We start from the raw sequence: 20316 nt of genomic DNA, 5'->3' as shown, positions 1-20316 counted from the left end.
CTGTCCGTGAGCCCAGCCTCTTTGGGTTTAATGGGGTTTCCCCACTTTTCCCCCCTTAGGTTCCGTTCATCGCCTTCTACAGGAAGGAGTACGTAGAGCCAGAACTGCACATCAATGACCTGTGGCGAGTCTGGCAGTGGGACGAGAAGGTGAGGCTCCCAGCCCAGCCACCTCACCTGAGACGGTGATTCTGCTCTAAGATAGTTGCTGTTATCACTGAAATGGGAAAGGTGGTGCGGACATAATGGACTCCACTTTTTAAAAACAGTAATAGGGAAGTGCAGGGACGCGGGTGGTGCTGTGGGTTAAACCACAGAGCCTAGGACTTGCTGATCGGAAGGTCGGCGGCTGGAATCCCCGCGACGCGGTGAGCTCCCGTTGCTCGGTCCCTGCTCCTGCCAACCTAGCAGCTCGAAAGCACGTCAGAGTGCAAGTAAATAAATGGGTACCGCTCCGGCGGGAAGGTAAACGGTGTTTCTGTGTGCTGGTCTGGTTCACCAGAAGCGGCTTAGTCATGCTGGCCACATGACCTGGAAGCTGTACGCCGGCTCCCTTGGCCAATAAAGCGAGATGAGCGCCGCAACCCTACAGTCGGTCACGACCGGACCTAATGGTCATGGGTCCCTTTACCTTTTTAATGGGGAAGTGCACTTGTCTGTTCTTGCTCCGTAGCCACTTGTTGGTGGGAACTTTACCTGAGAAGATCCTCCTTGGCCACCACAGAAAGGGCCGTCATTTCTTTTAACAAATAACAATATATATCTTCCTGCGATTTCACTGAGCAAAATCTCTGTGTGAGGGGGAAATGGGCCCTGTTCTCCTGTCCAAAAAGGTCTGCGTCTCCTAGCTCTCTCCCTCTGCAAACCTGAATGACCACGACCAGATTATTTGTGTTGTGGGGTGTTGGTGTTCATAAGGACACAAGAAGATGGATCAGGCCAAAGGGGGCCCATCTAGTCCAGCACCCTGTTCTCACAGGGGCCATTCAGATACCCGTGGGAAAACTGCAAGCAGGATGTGAACACAAAAGCCCTCTCCCCTCCTGGGGTTTCGAACGACTGCTGTTCAGAAGCATGGCTGCCTCCAACTGTGCAGGCAGAGCAGAGCCATCCTGGCTAACTAGCCACCGAGAGCCCCTCTCATACATGACTCCCTCTATGGAGCCAGCTAGCTAAGCCCTGTGACTTCAGTTCCAGCATGACCCTGGCCAGGAGTCTCTCATTCCTTTCCCTCTCTCAGTTCACTGACCTTTGCAAGAAGTGGGGGCCCAAGCCACCCCCCCACCGTTGGAAGGAAGCCCCCACCCCCTGCATCTTCCATGTTCAGACCCACCACCATATTCTTGTGCTCGCCAGCCAAAGGGACCTCTCGGGCTCTGCTCTGACTCTTGCTGCTTTCCTTACTCAAGGAAGTTCAGTTGGAAGCGAGAAGTCGGCGGGGTGGTTCTGGGAAGGCAATCAGGTGACTCAAAGCAAACTTCCCTCTCTCTCTCCCTTGCCTCAGTGGACCCAGCTTAAGATCCGTAAGCAGAACCTGACTAGGCTCTTTGAGAAGATGCAAGCCTACCAGTACGAGCAGATCTCTGCGGATCCAGACAAGCCTCTGGCAGACGGCATCAGAGCCCTGGACACCACCGACATGGAGAGGTACCGTCTCTCCTCAGAGCTGTTAGGCCAAAACTTCAAGGCAGGCCGGTGCCTTGTCTCAATGGGAACACATGGTTTCCACCCTGGTCAGCCTGTCTGTCTCTTCCCGAGAACCTCTTTTCTTGACTAGGGCTTCCCTTTTGCCATTTCTTGTCATCGTCGTGATTTTGAACAAAAGGGACACTGCAAGTATTTTAAGGAGAGTCTCCTTACATACAATCGTACCTTGGTTGTCAAATGGAATCCATTCTGGAACTCCATTCAAATTCCGAAAACATTCGACAACCATGGCGCGGCTTCTGATTGGCTGCAGGAGCTTCCTGCACATACCGTATTTTTCGGCCCATAGGGTGCACCGGCACACAGGACGCACCTAGTTTTTTGGGGGGAAATAAAGAATTTTTTTTAACCCCCCCCCCAGGCGCGGGGCTGACCCCAGCCCCCGGAACAGGCAGCTCTCCACAAGCCGTGGGAGAGCTGCGCGAAGCCTGAAGCCTGTGGGGCGCTGAGCTCAGCACGCCCCCAGGCTTTGGGGTGCAGGCAGCTCTCCAAAGCTTGCGGATAGCTTCCTGAAGCCTGGAGAGCAAGAGGGATCGGTGCGCACCAACCCCTCTCGCTCTCCAGGCTTCAGCGAAAGCCTGCATTCGCCCCATAGGACGCACACACATTTCCCCTTCATTTTTGGAGGGGAAAAAGTGCGTCCTATAGGGCGAAAAATACGGTAGTCGAAAGCCGAGTTGGACGTTCAGCTTCCAAAGAACATTTGCAAAGCAGAACACACACTTCTGGGTTTGCGGCGTTCAGGAGTCAAAACGTTTAACTCCCAAGGCATTCAGGATCCAAACTGTACTTAAGAACTGAAGAAGAGTCTCATCTAGCCATGTCCAAAGTCCGTTTTGGGGGCCTAATCCGGCCCGCAGGTTGGTTTAATGCGCCCCCTGTGGCAGTTTATTTCCTGGGGTAAAATCCTAAGAAAACCTCAACAACTTCAATCCTAAAAAAAGCTCAGCAGCTTCAATCTTTAAAAAGGTTAGTAAAGTAAACAAATGAAATCTGTTTCTTGTGTCTCCCGCCAAATATATATATATTTTAAAATGCCTTCTCATGCTTCTGTTTTGGCAGGCTGAAGGACGTGCAGTCCATGGATGAGCTGCGGGATGTGTACAACCACTTCCTGCTCTACTATGGCCGAGATATCCCCAAGATGCAGAACGCCGCCAAGGCAAGCCGCAAGAAGCACAAGAGGGTCCGGGAGGACGGCGAGGAGGAGGAAGGTATGTGGGTTGCAGGAAGGGGCTGCCTGGTTTCTAAGGTGATCGTCTCCATACTCCCACCCGACCATCTCCCCGCTCTGGTGCCTTCGCTACAGGGCTGTCTCTCTCCCCCACCCTCTGAGCCTGGCTATCTGCACATGGTGGTAGGGCCTGGCTCCATACCTCCCTGTGCCAATTGCTGTGGGTTGCAAAAGCCCTGAAACTGGGCTGCTGCCCACAGAGGCTGGCACTCTTAGTTCTGGTTGTTTGTTTATTTATTTAAAAAATCTAGATATACCACTCAACACATTTGGCAAAAAAAACCCAACAACCCAAAAGCCCTAAGCGATAATAGTAACAACAACAACAACAACAACAACAACAACAACAACAACAACAATTTATTATTTATACCCCGCCCATCTGGCTAGGCTTCCCCAGCCACTCTTGGTGGCTTCCAAAAAAATATTAAAATACCGTAATACATAAAACATTTAAAGCTTCCCAAAACAGGGCTGCCTTCAGATGTCTTCTAAAAGTCTGGTAGTTGTTGTTCTCTTTGACATCTGATGGGAGGGTGTTCCACAGGGCGGGCGCCACCACCGAGAAGGCCTTCTCCCTGGTTCCCTGTAACTTGGCTTCTCGCAGTGAGGGAACCGCCAGAAGGCCCTCGCTGCTGGACCTCAGTGTCCGGGTAGAACGATGGGGGTGGAGACACTCCTTCAGATATACTGGACCGAGGCCGTTTAGGTGAAATCATCAAGTCAGAAACAATGTACTACAAATGAAGATCCTTTTGTAGTTAATAATAAAAGTATTACTTTGCTCAAGGGCAAAAAAGACTTGTGCAGGTTAGAAGGATAAAAGCCACTTAAATGTGCATTAAAATGTAAGCATCCGTAATTGAAATATGGGCTGAAACAAACAGCACAAAGGGAGCCAGTCTGGGTGAGCTTCCTCCGCATCCCCTCCGTTCTTCTTCCCTCCCTTTTGCATCAGAGGTCTCTGCATCTCTGTTAGTTCAGCCTCCCCCTCTCAGGGTTTCCTCTGGGCATTATTGCCCTGTGAGGCATCTTCGCAGCCACACTGCCTGGCGGACTGATGGGTGTTGTAGTCCCAGGCCATCAGGAGGAGCACCAAGCTAGGAGTGGCTGCGCTAGAGAGACGAGATGCTCATGGTGAATCTCCCCCCTTGCTGGATGGGGGAAGGAGGCGGCCTCTCTCACTTTGTCAGGGGCGCTCCCCTTTCCTTTCCTTGAGATTTCTTGTTCCTTTATTTATTGGATTTATATTCCACTTTTCCTTCAAGGCACTCTTAAGTGGCGTACATGGTTCTTCTCCCCATTTAATGCCCACAACAACCTTGTGGGGTAGGTTAGGCTGAGAGACAGTGATTGGCTTCCAGGATCACCCATGGCCGAGTTGGGGAATTTGAACCCTGGTCTCTCCTGGGTCCTAGTCCAACACTCTTAACCACTGTGCCACAGTGCCTCTCTGCTGATGCTCCCAGTGTGTCTGGCCTCTCCTGGTCGTCCCTGGTGGTTGGGCATTTCCCCAAGGGCCTCTCTCTCTCTTTCCTTCTCCAGGCGAAGGGGAGGACGTGGAGGACGAAGAGCAGAAGGGGCCGGAGCTCAAGCAGGCGTCTCGCCGGGACATGTATACCATCTGCCAAGCGGCTGGCCTAGGTAGGTCCCAGCTCCTGTGCTCCCTTGGCCTTTGCAGTGAGTCAGTTCTCTGCCTCCGCAGTTGGAGGCAGCCGTACTTCTGAATCCCTGTTGCTGGAAACCTCAGGAGGGGAGAGGGCTGCTCTTGTGTTCAAATCCTGCTTGGGGACTTCTGGTCGGCCCCTAGGAGAACAGGAGGCTGGGCTAGGTGGTGGTGATAATAATAATAATAATTTTAAAAAATATATTATTTATACCCTCCCATCTGGCTGTGTTTCCCTGGCCACTCTGGGCATCTTCCAACAAAGGATTACAAATACATTAAAACATCAGTCATTAAAAACTTCTGTAAACAGGGCTGCCTTCAGATGTCTTCTAAACATCAGATAGTTGTTTATTTCTTTGAAATCTGGTGGGAGGGCATTCCACAGGGCGGGTGCCACTACTGAGAAGGCCCTCTGCCTGGTTCCCAGTAACTTGGCTTCTCGCAGTGAGGCGCTTGACCTCAGTGTCCGGGTTAAATGCTGGGGGTAGATGGCTGATGGTAAACCCCAGCAGGGCTATCCTTATATTCTCATGACTGACAGTTGCTGTTGTCCCCCTAGATGGCCTAGCCAAGAAGTTTGGGCTGACCCCCGAGCAGTTTGGGGAGAACTTGCGCGACAGTTACCAGCGCCATGAGACAGAGCAGTTCCCAGCTGAGCCCTTGGAGCTGGCCAAGGATTACGTCTGCAGGTAGGAGCCCTGGCTCAGGTGTGGCCCCCTCCTGGCTGGGGAGCGGGGGCCCTTTGACCTGTTCTGCCTCAGTTTCTTCCTTTGGAAAGGAACTCAAAATGTCTTGGCATTGTTTTCCCAGCTCTTAAACTCTTGTCAGCTGGTTCAGTTGTGACTTGTGTGTCCGGGTTGTGCTTTTTGGTTGACAAACATCGCTTTTGACAAGGTTTGCGCCTACAGGCATCTGCTTTGTGGGTCTCTTTTGCATTGGCGTTTAATTTATTTAAATATTCATTCATTCATTCATTCATTAAAATGTATACAACACTTGATTGTAAAAAAACACACACAAAGCAGACAGGCTTCAAAGCAGTGTACAGAGAAAAATATAAAGCCTCAAAATTATTGATAATAACAATTAACAGCAATAACGTTAAGGCTTTTGGAAAATTAAAATAGCAATAGTCTAAAAGCAGATTAAAACTCGCAGCAATTTACCTAAACCTCTGGGTAGGCTTGCCTAAACCAGAATGTTTTCAGTAGATGCCAAAAAGTGTACAGCAAAGGCACCTGCCTGTTTGCAATAGGCAGGGAGTTCCAACGTGCTGCCACACTAAAATATTCTTACAAATGCAGAACCTGTAACAGTGCCAGTTCCATCAGTTGAAGTGGTCGAGTGGGCATAAACCACACTTTGGTTATAAGCCCAGAACACATTGCAGTTAGTTTTAGAATATCGGACACATCAGTACAGAAGCTGGTTGGCAAAGCCTCTTGGGTTTGACCGGGCTGCCTGAGTAATGCACGTTTTTAGAAGGCTTCCTGTGGGTGGGCTGTGATGAAGGCGGAGACGGGAGGAAATGAGTGGGTGGGAGTTGTGAATAACAGCTGGAGGCTGGGAGTGAGGAAGGGGGGTGATCCTGCGCCCCACCCTGACCTAGCCATGCCCTTGCCTTGGCGCTCTCCACAGCCAGTTCCCCACCCCGGAGGCCGTGCTGGAAGGAGCCTGCTACATGGTGGCCCTGCAGATTGCCCGCGAGCCCTTGGTCCGGCAGGTCCTGCGCCAGACCTTCCAGGAAAGGGCAAAGATCAACGTCGCTCCTACCAAGAAAGGGAAGAAGGTAAAGCGCACCTGCCTGGGTGGTTCTCCCTGGCGAACGGGGGGAATCTGGTGCCAAGGCTCTCTCTGCTGTAGTGGTGGTGGAGCTGTTTGGCTTGGGCTCTGGACAGACCCGGGTTCAAATCCCTCTTCGCGTGGCTGTCCCCATGGCCCAGCCAGTAACTCTTCTAACCCGTTTGCGGCAAGCTTGTAATTCACAGTTCAGCAAGCAAGGGCTTACATTTAAAAACTGAGCAAGCAGAAGCTGTGAAAGAAAATGTGGAAGAGGAAGTAGAAGACCATGGCAATATATCTCTGTCTCTCAGCCTGGTCCTACCTCACAGGGTTGCTGTGAGGGTGGCAGGAGCAAGAACCTTGAGTTTCCTTGGGTTGGAGGGAAGGCATTAAAACATGCACAATTGGCAGGGGGAAAGAGAGGCAAGCCCTGGTGCTCAATGGGAATAGCTGAATTCCAAAAACATTGGCATGGAATTGGGGGCTGCGAGGGTGTCCTGGGAGGGCCTGCTTGGAGTGTTCCTCTCTTCCCTCCTTAAGTCACTGCCTTCCTTCTCTCTCCCCTCCACTTCTCAAAACGGCAGGATGTGGATGAGGCCCATTACGCCTACTCCTTCAAGTACCTGAAGAATAAGCCTGTGAAGGAACTGCGGGACGACCAATTTCTGAAGATCTGCCTGGCCAAGGACGAGGGGCTCCTGACCATTGACATCTGCATCGACATGAAGGGTGTTGAGGGGTGAGTCTGCACCTGAAGACACCCCCCCCTTTTCCCTGCTGGGTGAATCTCAATGTCATTGGGTGGGTAGTATGTTGCTCCATGGCAGATCATCTGCTTTGCTTCCATGCAGAAGGTCCCAGGTCCAATCCTGGCATCTGTCTCCAAGTAGGGCTGCAAAGGACCTGAGTCCAGCTGCAGCCGCTGTCCCTGTAGCGTTCCCCAAACAAGGAAGGATTGGACTCTGATTAATAGAATACACACGAGGCTTGATCAGCAAGACTCTGGGAGGAGTGCATATAATAATCCTCCCTCTCCACCCCTCAGCCCAGGTCGTTTTATTCACAAAAGAACTTTTTACACAGTGTTTGTAAGAACCAATCAGATTTCCCCTGAGCATTTTTTTTAAAAAAACCCACGTGGAACAAAGTCAGATCAGAAGAAATCCTGTTAACTACAAAAACTACTTTGAACATGCCTACGTATCTGAGAGTAAATAAAGCAGGACTAGAGGAATACATTCAGCAAACCCAGAGGTCATAAACAAGCAGTAAAGGAAGGAAGGATGGGGTAGTATTTACCATCTCTTTATGAACTCTCTTCCTGGCCCTAAGATCTATCTAAAGATTAACAAACTCAAGGAAAGGTCCATCAAAGAAGCTACCTGTCAAATTGATACGTGGATGCTTGCGAAGATAACAGCCCAGGACTCGAGCCTGTCTTTTACAGGATTTATTGAGTTCAAAAACTTATGTACAGAGCAAAGGTTTTCAAAGCATGTCTGCCTCAATTGCTAGCAGTTTCTGGAAGTCTTTGAGCTTCTCTCTCTCTCTCTCTCTCTCTCATCTTCCATGTCTCCTGAAAGTCTCTTCTCCCCCAATGCTGACGAAGTATAGCTGCTCATCAGAGGAGGCTCTCTGTACATCCCTGTCTCTCCCCCCTGACACGACCTACTATCTTTATGACTCAGGATGCCCGGTGAAGCACCTGGCCTGTGTTTTTAGAATGCTGATATGTGTCTGTCAGGCAGAGAAATAGGACATGGATGCAGAGGCATGGATTGATCAGAAATCATATCAAAATGGCTCAAACCCAGTCAACGCAATGCTTTCATTGCTGACACAAATGGCTTGCTCCATGTTTTTTTATAATTCCTCATAGCAGTCCCACCTGATCACTACAGTCCCCTCTTGTGTTGCCCAGCCAACTGGCATCCAGGGGCCTTTACTGCCTCCTAGTGGTGGGAGGAGTGACGAAGCCATGATGCCTAGGAGCCACTGACTGCCTCCTTCTCCTCCTCCCTTTCCAGCTACGGCAACGACCAGTCCTACTTCGAGGAGATCAAGCAGTTCTACTACCGCGACGAGTTCAGCCACCAGGTGCAGGAGTGGAACCGGCAGCGCACCTTGGCCATTGAGCGGGCGCTCAACCAGTTCCTCTACGTCCAGATGGCCATGGAGCTGAAGAACAAGCTGCTGGTGGAAGCCAAGGAGTTCGTCATCAAGGTGGGTGTCCAATGCTGCCCACCCCAACCCCCCTTGGCTTAGGCCCCGTGTGCTTGGGGAGCAGCTGGCAGGCAGCTCCTGCCTCTGGGAGAGCAGGCCTAGCCTAGATGGTTGCTCAAGGAAGAATCCTATAATTGTAGAGTTGGAAGGGACCTCTTGGGTCATCTAGCCCAACCCCCTGCAATGCAGGTGTTACAGCTGAAAAATCCCTGACACCTGAGTAGGTGAGCAGGCTTTCTTATTGCAGGCTGGGGGGTGGGGTTGCATTTGGCATCTGAAAAAATCCATGTTTTAATTTCCCCCTCTTTGTTAAGCAAAACTTATGGTGAAATCCCAGACCTGGGCCAGGGGAGTTGGGAGGAGACCTCCGTCCGCCACCCCTCTGTGTCACCCAGCTTTCCACTTCCCAGTGCCAAAAAAAAGTCTTTGGGAAACATGCATCATGAATGCAGAATAAATGCCTGCAAAGCAGATGTGCATGATTCTGTCCGATTTTGTGTAGTTTAGTTCCAGGAAATAAGAGCCAGGTGTGCCAGCTGTGGTGATGGCAGATACTCTGGTCCTTTTCTCCATGTGCTGCCGCCCTTCCTCTCCAGAGAGGCTGCCTTGCTTTGCACGGAAGAAAGAAACAAGCATTCCTTTTTGCATATTTAATATTTGGATGAGCCAGGTGTTTGCCTCTGCAGGTGACAGTGGGCGACTTTATTTTTCAAGTATTTGCACCCGAGATAAAATCACATTATAGAAGTGGCTCCCAAGCTTGGGGGGGCACAGCCCCCTCAGATCCATAAAGTCATCCCCCTACCCTATGAAAAGCATCATTCAGAACAGCTGTTTGCACAACCCACTAATAACACAATGAAATTCAAAACAGTAACAATTAATTGCACATTTATTCAGAATCCAGTTAAAACTATTTAATTTAATTCAAAAAACCAGAAGAACTTTATTCGGTGAGACCAGCTTTTCAAAGCTTGCCACCTCCAGTTCCCCTTGCCTCTTAGTGCCACCTAGGGAATTCCACCGCCCTCTTTGGGGACCACTCTCATGCAGCCCAAAAATAGTTCTTTGAGCTCTGCCCTTAGATACTTTCTGAGGTTCCGTCAAACCCTCCAAATGGTCCAGGTGGAAGTTTGCTCCAGGGTCTGCCCATGAGTCGCCTTCCTCCTTCCTTTTCTAGGCTTGCAGCCGGAAGCTGCACAACTGGCTGAAGGCAGCTCCTTACAGGCCAGACCAGCAGGTGGAGGAAGACGACGACTTCATGGACGAGAACCAGGGGAAGGGCATCCGGGTGCTGGGCATCGCCTTCTCCTCGGCCAGGTATGGAGGCTCCTTGGCAGAGATGCGCCCCCAACGCCCTGGTGGGGTTTCCTCCCCGCTTTTCTAACGGCGTGCCGTTCCTTTTTCTTACAGAGACCACCCTGTCTTTTGCGCCCTGGTGAATGGGGAAGGGGAGGTGACGGATTTCCTGCGCCTGCCGCATTTCACCAAGCGAAGAAACGCCTGGCGGGAGGAGGAGAGAGAGAAGAAGGTGAGGGGAGAAGCTGAAGGCTTTGCTAGGAAGCCACCAGATACTTGCGGGAGCTTCTGGTGCAAGGAGTCGGTCTGTGGTTTTCCTCCCACCGCCAGTCTGGAAGTGCAGGGCTGCTGGTGTGTCTCTGGTCTCAGGCCTAGAACATTCTCCCCACAGTCTGCTGCAACCCTCATCTGAAATACAATACAATACGATACGATAATCTTTATTGTCATTGTCCCATACAGAACAGCGAAATTGAACAAGCCAGCTATCCCAGCCTAGTTAGCCCCCTAAAAACTCTGATACCCCATGATTAAATAGGATATACTCCCATAGAGACTACCTTACACTGTGTTTAATACCAAAATCGCATTTGGATAGAAACTGTTTCTCAGGCGGCTAGTCCTAGTCTTTATAACCCTGTACCTTCTTCCAGAAGGCAGAAGCTGAAAGAGATCATTTCCGGATTGTGCATTATCTGCAGCTTTCTTGTTTCTGGTACAGTGGTAGAGTCCTGGGCTCTAAGATCTGGGAGAGACCAGGGTTCAAATCCCCTTCTTCTTTCCCGCCCCCAACTCCCTGGTGGAAATTTGAGCCCATCACAAGCCCTGCCTCCATACTGGCTGAGAGGGCTTTCTTCCCATCACCAAATCACCTGCTTTAGGAGCCTTTGTGTGTAAAGTCGCTGTGTTCTGTCCGGTGTCCTTTCTGCCTCCCTCCCTCTCTACCCCTTTCTCTGCCCTCAGGCTCAGGATATTGAGACCTTGAAGAAATTCCTGCTCAGCAAGAAGCCCCATGTGGTCACCATTGCAGGAGAGAACAGGTGAGCCACCTGAACAGCAAAAGAGCTGCTTTGAGTTGGATCGTGCTCAGGACTCCTCTAATCCGCCATCCTGCTCTCACAGCAGCCTGCCGGATGCCTCCTTCTCAGCACATTCAGCCCTCATCTCATTTTTTAAAAAATATTTATCTCCTACTTTTCTGTTTTAAACACAAAACAATCACGACTCAAAGCAGCTTTCATCATACTTTAAAACAGCCAGCTGGAGTGAGGGTGTGTACAGGGCCTGCGGTATATAATCTACTCCTAGTTTATATTTGGTGTTTGGTTTTTTTTGTTTGTTTGTTTGTTTTCGGATTGGCTGTTTTAAATACTTGCTGCAAGCTGCCTTGAGTACTTCTGCTGCAACAGGAAAGGAGGATATGAATGCTTTAAGAACAACAGAAGGTTGCTCAGGAATGAGCAAGTAGCAGCTCAGTGCCGGGGGATGGGGGACCTTTTTCACCCTGAAGGCCACATTCCCTTCTGTTTTTTTATTTTAAAATATTTTTTATTACAAATTTGCAACAAATTGTAACGTAATCAAAAATTCAAATTACATTTACATTTCAAAATCCCCCCACAACTTCCCTTCCTGGTTTATCACATACTTGTTTCTTCTGCTTATAATACACACCTTATACACTAAAATTAAAGTTATACATTCTTAATCTATTTTCTTTTTTCAACCTTTTAACCACATGTTTATATTTTCTATTTATTAATTGTAAGTGCCGGCCACGTTCCCTTCTGGATCATAGCTGTCAACGTTTCCCCCTTTTTAAGGGAAATTCACTTGTTCCAAATAGGATTCCTTGCAAGAAAAGGGGAAAAGTTGACAGCTATGTTCTGGATGCAGCCTGCCAGGGGCCTGCATGCCGGGGTGGGCGGGGCCAGAGGCAAAAGTGGGAGGAGCAACAAATGTAAACTGCCTTTGCATGGTAGAGTAGTTTTTCCATTCAGAAATCCCTTTGCATCCTTCATCCAGAAAACGAGAGGCATCATCAGGGTCCAGCCAGGCAAAAACACTCAAGGGAAGGTCCAGCATTGGGCCGGTGACGGGGTGTGTCCTGAGGGCCAGATAGAGAGGTGGGGGGGGGGTCATCCTTTATGTAGAGCAAACACTACGCCCAGACAGGGACAGGATGCCTTCTGCTGCACAGCTCCCTCTTTGGGTCAAGAGATGCCGCTCAGTTTGCAACTGTGGTTCGCTCTCTCTCATGGCCAAGCTCTCAGCTGTTTCCTGCTTCCTCCTCTCCCTTTGCCAGGGATGCCCAGATGCTGATAGAGGACGTGAAGCGCATTGCCCACGAGCTGGACCAAGGGCAGCAGCTCTCCTCCATTGGGGTGGAGCTGGTGGACAATGAGCTGGCCACTCTCTACATGAACAGCAAGAAGTCCGAGGTGAGCCTGGAGACCCTCCCCCCATTGCCCAAACTCGGGACACTTGCTGTCCCCTGCCTGAAGCCCTGGAGAGCCACTGCCAGCCAGGGTAGGCACTGCTGAGCTAGACGGACCAAGGGTCTCTAAATGAGGTACCGTAGTTTTCTGTGTATAAGACAAGGTTTTTTGACTTTTAAAATATGTTACAAATTGGGTGTCGTCTTATACATGGAGGGGACAGACAATAGGTGGTTTATGCGATACGTGCAATTGGCAGCATTGGTCAATCTATGGGCAATCCTACAAAAAAGCTCAACAACTCTGGGCAATCTCCCCCCATTTTCCTAATTTTGTGTCCCCCAAAATAGGAGGTGTTTTAAACACGGAAAAATACAGTAGTTTCTTGCGTAGTGTCTAGCTTTTAAAAAGTGTTTTATTTTATTTGTGGTTACAGTCCAGGAGCCATCAGGAACACAGCAAATTTGAAAACTGCACACTTATTAGAAAAACTTTTTCCAGGTCTTGATATCAGCTTTTATTTCAGTTGTTTTAATCGTTGATGTTGCTGATTTCCCCCCACCCCTTTCTCGTGATGCTATATATTATTGCCGTTCATATTACAGTGGTACCTCGGGTTAAGTACTTGATTTGTTCCGGAGGTCCGTACTTAACCTGAAACTGTTCTTAACCTGAAGCACCACTTTAGCTAATGGGGCCTCCTGCTGCTGCCACGCCGCAGAGCACGATTTCTGTTCTCATCCTGAAGCAAAGTTCTTAACCCGAGGTACTATTTCTGGGTTAGCGGAGTCTGTAACCTGAAGCGTATGTAACCTGAAGCATATGTAACCCGAGGTACCACTGTATTTGGATGTCATGGGAAGCTGCCTCACGTGTGGTTATGAGAGGAGGGCTGTATGAACCCCTTTCTGGTGTGATTCTCTTGCAGACTGAATTCCGGGATTACCCCCCTGTCCTGCGCCAGGCCGTCTCCCTCGCCCGCCGCATCCAGGACCCCCTGATTGAGTTCGCTCAGGTCTGCAGCTCCGACGAGGACATCCTCTGCCTCAAACTGCACCCTCTGCAGGTAACACCACCGGGAGAAGATCTCCTTCGGAAAGCAACACTTGCCGTCCTTTGCTCAGCGTCAAATTCTGTATCTGTAAAGAATTCCATGTCTGGAGAGGCACTGCTTTTTCATTCGGAAATCTGGTTCAGTCCCTGGGAGTGTCTGAAGGCTTTCAGTTGTCTGTTGAAATCCTGGAGGCCGGCTGTGAAAAGGGCTTGTGTCTGGGGTTGGGGTGCTGGGGGGGGGAGGGGGCAGGCAGTCATTTTCCATTGCAAGCTGAAGCAGAATAAATCATGTTGAGTCCCTGCCTCTTTATCCCCTTGCCCTTTGATATATTTTAAGATCCACCTTACTCCCACTATGTTGTAATCTGCTTTAACTGGTTTTTAAATATTGTGTTCTTAAATTCTTGTAACTGGGACCTCATGGAGGGGGGAAGGCAGGTAAAATAAATAAATAAATACATGAATTACATGACATTACATTTGTATCCCACCCTTCATCTGCAGATCTCAAGGCAGTTCACAGCATAAAATTACAATAGAAAACATAATAAAAATAAGAATAAAAGCTGACCAATAACTTCCCCTCCCACAACACATTTAAAAGGGTATGTCAATCAGTTAAAGGCCCGGTTGAAGAGCGACGTTTTCACCGGGTGCCTAAAAGTGTATAATGAAGGTGCCCGTTGACAGGGCTGCCCTGTGCCCTGCAGTCTGCCACCCTGGAGCTGAGCCTTAACGGCTCCGGTGTGTGAGAATAGAATAGAATAGAATAGAATAGAATATTATTATTACGGTCAGAGACCAGTTCCGGGTCACTTACAATATCAGGAAAATCATAAAACACAACAGGAATACATTGAATTGCAATTGGGTATAACGGAGACAATTCAGCTATAGCAGCAGTTTAAAAAATAGATTAAATATTGATCACTAAAATTATCATTTAAAACCTTAATCATTTTGGTAGTACAGCTTGTTCCCTGAGTTTTACGGCAGTCGCACAGAATTTGGCCACCCTTAGTGTGAGTTTTAGACATTGAAGTTCAGACCCATTTGGAGATTTTTGTATAACAGGAGTGATAAACACTGAGCGTATATCCCCGTAGAAACTGCAGCGTAACAAGACATGAGAGACAGTTTCTACCTCCATCAAGCTGCAGGGGCAGACTCATTCCACGCATGGTTTACCCTCGAATCTGCCCTGCAATAAGGCAGATGACAGCCCGTTGATGTGGGTGTGTTTTTTCTCCCCCAGGAGCACGTGGTAAAGGAGGAGCTGCTGAACTCCCTGCACTGCGAGTTCATCAACCGTGTGAACGAGGTCGGGGTGGACGTCAACCGGGCCATAGCTCACCCGCACAGCCAGGCCCTCCTGCAGTACGTCTGTGGCCTGGGGCCCCGCAAGGGCACTCACCTGCTGAAGGTAAGCAGAAGGCCCTAACAAGTCAAAGACGGCACTTGCGTAAGTCTCCCCCTTGAGGCCAGGGTGGCCTCACTTTGCCTCCTGGTAGTAGGGGCCTGTCCTGCTTCCAGCTCTTGGTTGGTTCAGTCTCCAGGCAGGCAATGATCCTTGCCTGAAATGCTGCAGAGCTGCTGGCAGTCTGTGTAGGCGACACTGAGCTATATGGAACCAACAGTCGTAGCTTTGTAGAAGACAGCTTCCTGTGTTTCTATTTAAAAATCTCTTCATTTAGAATCATGAGGACTAGGGTTTTCCTTTTGAAGGGAAGTAGCTTTAGGTTAGTGGTAGAGCACCTGCTTTGTATGGGAATGACTGAATGTCTGAAGCCCTGTGGACAACACTGAGCTACGTGGAACTGTAGGGGAAACACTAGTTTCCCTTACTGGAGGTCAGTAATAAATCAATCGGTGTTTATTTTGCGCATGCAAGGCGGCAGCCCTAATGCAGAAGTCATTGCAAAGAATTCAAATGCAGTACAAGCATAGGTGTAGCAACAAAAAACCATCCACCCCATCCCTTCATTCCGTTCGCTCAACACCCTCGTGAAGCATCGTTTCAGCAACACTAACCAACCAGCAGTTTGCCCCTTTTGACACAAACGGTCCCTTTCGTTGGTACTCTATTGTACACCGCCGGTTATGCAGAAGTGCTTGATCTGCAGTTCTCTTTGCAGCTTCTATGGCATTTGTTGCATTCTGCGTCTTCTGATGTCTCCAAATGTTCTCTTTTCTGTAACATGGCTCACTGGCTCCTTTTCAGCCACGTCAACTGTGGCCTTGTCTGTTCCCCTCCTAACAGTTTCTTTTCAGGGCAACGTAACGATTTATCTGTTTTGGCCTCTTGGTATAGAGCAGCCTCCTACACTCGTATATTACGGAAGAGGCCCAGCTCAGCAGGAGAGCTGCCTGCCTTGCAAGCAGAAGTTCCCAGGTTCAGTCCTGGGCATCTCCGGCTGAAAAAGGGACAGGCAGGAGGTGACAGGGCAGGACTTTCTCTGCCCTGGGACCTTGCAGAGCCCCTGCCAGTCAGAGGAGGCTACAGGGGGCTTAGAGGGACAAACATCCTGTCCAAGCGTAAGGCAAGGGGACATGGCTTTGAGGCCCTTGCCCAGGCCACCCAACCTCCTTATATAAGGCAGCTCCTTTCTGCCAGGACGAAATGCCTCCCTCCGGGCAGAACTGTGCCACATAATTCTTGCTCTGCATTTGTAAAAACTCAAATCTTTTAGTGTGGCGGCACCTACACTTTGGAACTCCCTGCCGTTTTACCCCAGGCAGGCCCTTTCGCTGTGTTCCTTAAAGCACCTGCCAAAAACATTTTTTAATTTAGATGAAGCCTACTCAGATGTCTAGATTGCTGGCTTGTTTTTAGTTTTAATTTTTGGAATGTTTTAATTGTTTGTTACTAACAACCCTGTTGTTTTCTTATTTGAGGTTTTTTATGATCAAACAGCGCATGAATTTTTATGAAATGAAATAAAGGAATGCTCTGTGCCCCTCTTAGATCCTGAAGCAGAACAACACCCGACTGGAGAACCGGACCCAGCTGGTCACCATGTGCCACATGGGGCCTAAAGTCTTCATCAACTGTGCCGGCTTCATCAAGATCGACACAGCATCGCTGGGCGACAGGTGAGCAAGCGGGGCAGCAGCGGGGTGGTGGTGGTGAAATGTTCAAGGAGACCGGAGGTTTTCCTCCCTGTCCTTCAGGTCTCAGGTTGGTTCACAGGATAAACCAAGGATCAGCAAACATTTTCAGCAGGGGGGGCGGTCTACTGTCCCTCAGACCTTGTGGGAGGTTGGACTATATTTTGAAGGGGGGGGGGAATCAACAAATTCCTATGCCCCACAAATAGCCCAGAGATGCATTTTAAATAAAAGGACACATTCTACTCATGTAAAAACACGCTGACTCCCGGACCGTCTGTGGGCCGCATTGAGAAGGCGATTGGGCCGGATCTGGCCCCTGGGCCTTAGTTTGCCTATCCATGGGATAAACTCACAATGTTTTGATTGCTATTATTTTTTATAAGTGGTTCTATAGATTTTTTAAATAAATAAATAAATAAAATAAAATTGAGAGAGTCTGGCTGCTGGATCAGGCTAGAGGCTCAGCATTGTGTCCTCACCATGGGCAGTCAGGTGCCTGTAGGAAGCCCCCAGGTGGGATCCAAACACGAGAGCCCTCTCCCCTCTGCAGTAGAGGTGCAGAACAGCCATTGTGGCTGGTCACCACTGGTAGCCTTCTGTTCCTCCGTGAATTTGTCTCATCCTCTTTTATAGCCATCCCTGCATCAGAACTTCCTTCTGTTCCAGGGGGTCTTGGTTGCCTTTGCAAGACCAGCGCACTCCAGTTTTTCACACCTTCTGCTCAGTCCTCCTTTTCCTTCTCTTTTTGTAGCACGGACTCCTACATCGAGGTCTTGGACGGGTCCAGGGTCCACCCAGAGACCTACGAGTGGGCCCGGAAGATGGCCGTTGACGCCCTGGAGTACGACGAGTCAGCTGAGGATGCCAACCCGGCCGGAGCTCTGGAGGAGATCCTGGAAAACCCAGAGCGCCTGAAGGACCTGGATCTGGATGCCTTTGCCGAAGAGCTGGAGAGACAGGTTGGTGGTGGGAAGAGCCCTGAGGGTCTTAGATGGGGGGCGGGGAGAATCTGACCCTCTGGTTTTCACTTCTCCTTTTTCTGTCTCCCTCTCTCTCAGGGCTACGGTGACAAGCACATCACCCTGTATGACATCCGAGCTGAGCTGAGCTGCCGCTACAAGGACCTGAGGAGCCCCTACCGCTCCCCCAACTCAGAAGAGGTCTTCAACATGCTGACGAAGGAGACACCCGAGACGTTCTATATAGGTAGGAGATGTTCTATATATGTCTGCCTCTCCCCCCGGGGCAAGGCCTACCAAGGAGGAGGAGGGCAGTTGCTGTTCTGGTGCTTAGGGCCAGAGAAGTGGTGGCATTGATGGAGACTGGTGGGGGGGTGTCACCAGCACACCCCCTGGGGCCACCAATGTGCTGCCAGCCTTTATTTATTTGGGTTTTGGGGATAAAGATTTGATTTCATTTTATAGCAAGTATAAAACAGAGAGAACGGCTGCAACAGCATATGAAAATCAAAAGCAAAAGGGGTTGCGAAACACCTCTTGTGCACCCATAAACTCCACCCTTCCTATCCCACCTGTGCCAACTTTTAAACATCTCCAGAAAATTTTTCGATTCCTCTAGGCCTATGCAGGCAATTAAGAGTGCTTCCTTCCCCAAAGGTCTGCTTTTGACTTTCTAAATATGGTTTATATGGTTTTTATTACATGGCTTTATGTATTCTCACTGTAAACTGCTTTGAGAGAGAGAGAGAGAGAGAGAGAGAGAGAGAGACGTATACAAATATTTTTACAATTAATCAACCTCCATCCCCAGGTAAACTCATCATCTGCAACGTGACGGGGATAGCCCACCGGCGGCCCCAGGGGGAGAGCTACGACCAGGCGATCCGGAACGACGAGACGGGTCTGTGGCAGTGCCCCTTCTGCCAGCAGGACAACTTCCCCGAGCTCAGCGAGGTAACAGAGCCACACCAGTGTGGTGAAGTGCTTAGAGAGGGTCAGACTAGGACCTGGAAAACTAGGGTTCAAGTCTCCATTCAGCCACGGAGCTTGCCGGGTAGCCATCATTGTGTCTCAGCATAGTCTGCATCGCAGGGTTGTTGCAAGGATAAAATGAGGAGGTGGAGAACCGTATAGACCCATTTGAGCTCCTTGGAATAAAAGGTGGAATATAAATGCAAGAAATGAATAGATCTGCGCCATCAGCAAGTCTCGTTCAGCAGCAAGTCTGGCAACTGCTGCGATGCTTGCTAGGCAGGTGCGCCTCACCTTCCCGGGCCTTTGGAGAGATCCTGACTGAGGGCACACATGGCCAGCCAAGCAGCCACTTGAGTGTGTGTGTTTGCCTGGGTCCTGGTTAGGCAGAGCTCCACCCTCCGCCTTCCTTTTGCCGTGACTTTGCTTCCTCTGCTCCGTTCCAGGTCTGGAACCACTTTGACAGTGGCTCTTGCCCCGGCCAGGCCATCGGGGTGAAGACACGGCTGGACAACGGTGTCACGGGCTTCATCCCGACTAAGTTCCTCAGCGACAAGGTGGTCAAGCGGCCAGAGGAGAGGGTCAAGGTAGGCCATTTCCCTGCCTCCAACCCCCTGCAATTTAAGTATCACAGCTAAAGAATCCCTGACAGGTGGCCACCCAACCTCTGTCTAAAAACTACCCGTGAACGGGGGTCCCTTCCACCACTGAACAGCTCAGACTGTCAGAAAGTTCTTCCTGATGTTGAGTCGGAATCTCCTTTCTCGTAACTTGGAGCCATGAGTTCGAGTCTTACCCTCCAGAGCAGGAGAAAATCTTTTTATATATTCTTTTTTATTAATTTTATTTTAACATATCATTTTCAACAATTATAAAACACACTTTTATATCTTATATGGGCTTTTTTTACTTCTGCCAATCACATCTGAAAATTTTCCAGTCTTTTCCACTTAATTTGCATTTTTTTCTTTCTTTATTACATATAAGTATCATAACTAATGTCTTATCTTCTTTGCAATATTTCATATATTCCTCCTTACAAAACTTCTTGTAGTCCTCCTAGTGTAATTTGTTGAGTACAGTTTCTCTTCAAATAGTTTGTATATTTCTTCCAGTCTTCTGTGAATATCTGGTCCCGCAGGTTTCGAATCCTTCCTGTCATCTGGTCCAATTCTTTGTAGTCCATTAACTTGGTCTGCCATTTTTCTTTCATCAGTATTTCTTCTTGCTTCCTTTTCTGGGCCAACAGGAGAAAACCATCTTGTTCCCTCTTCCCTGAGACAGCCCTTGAGATAGTTGAAGGTGGCTCTCCTATCTCCTCTCAGTCTCCTCTTTTCCAGGCTAAACATACCCAGCTCCTTCAACCATTCCTCATCTGGCTCGGTTTCCTTGCTCCTCTCGGTCGCCCTCCTCTGCGCACCTCTTTCTCCTCCCACTGACAGTCTGCCTCTGTCTTGCCCAGGTGGGGATGACCGTCCACTGCAGGATCATGAAGATCGACATTGAGAAGTTCAGCGCTGACCTGACCTGCCGGACGTCGGACTTGATGGACAAGAGCAACGAGTGGAAGCTTCCCAAGGACACCTACTACGACTTTGATGCTGAGGCCAGTGACCACAAGCAGGAGGAGGAGTACAAGAAAAGGCAGCAACGCACGAGTGAGTCCCTGGCACTCAGACGGCTGTCTTGGGGGCAGCCAAGAGGGTGGGCTGTGGGGAAGTGAGCAATAGAAAGAGCCTGTTGGATCAGCCCAGTGGCCCATCTGGTCCATAATCCTGTTCTTCCAGTGGCCAACCAGATGCCCCTTATGGGAATCCCGCAAGCACCAGAACGTTCTCCCCTCTTGTGGCTTCCAGAAGCAACTGTGGAG

At 49.5% G+C, this 20316-nt stretch overlaps 1 protein-coding gene across 1 annotated transcript in view; it reads left to right on the top strand.

The window, feature by feature from the left end:
* The window catches only part of SUPT6H (SPT6 homolog, histone chaperone and transcription elongation factor), a 42359-nt gene that overhangs the window by 14601 nt on the left and 7442 nt on the right, over positions 1-20316 (top strand). The window contains exons 10-29 of the mRNA XM_079955959.1: positions 60-149; positions 1504-1646; positions 2769-2920; positions 4486-4584; positions 5169-5298; positions 6248-6398; positions 6976-7130; positions 8419-8614; positions 9795-9934; positions 10028-10145; positions 10877-10953; positions 12219-12354; positions 13280-13417; positions 14660-14827; positions 16370-16497; positions 17267-17474; positions 17574-17721; positions 18286-18428; positions 18893-19033; positions 19909-20104. Coding sequence (XP_079812085.1) covers positions 60-149; positions 1504-1646; positions 2769-2920; positions 4486-4584; positions 5169-5298; positions 6248-6398; positions 6976-7130; positions 8419-8614; positions 9795-9934; positions 10028-10145; positions 10877-10953; positions 12219-12354; positions 13280-13417; positions 14660-14827; positions 16370-16497; positions 17267-17474; positions 17574-17721; positions 18286-18428; positions 18893-19033; positions 19909-20104 — 2857 coding nt within the window. The remainder of the gene's footprint in view (positions 1-59; positions 150-1503; positions 1647-2768; positions 2921-4485; positions 4585-5168; positions 5299-6247; positions 6399-6975; positions 7131-8418; positions 8615-9794; positions 9935-10027; positions 10146-10876; positions 10954-12218; positions 12355-13279; positions 13418-14659; positions 14828-16369; positions 16498-17266; positions 17475-17573; positions 17722-18285; positions 18429-18892; positions 19034-19908; positions 20105-20316) is intronic.

The sequence above is a fragment of the Podarcis cretensis genome, assembly GCF_951804945.1.
Source record: "Podarcis cretensis genome assembly, chromosome: 15".
Classification (NCBI taxonomy): domain Eukaryota; kingdom Metazoa; phylum Chordata; class Lepidosauria; order Squamata; family Lacertidae; genus Podarcis; species Podarcis cretensis.
Note: the sequence above shows the minus strand (reverse complement) of the source record. Positions and strands in the feature narration are given on the sequence as shown.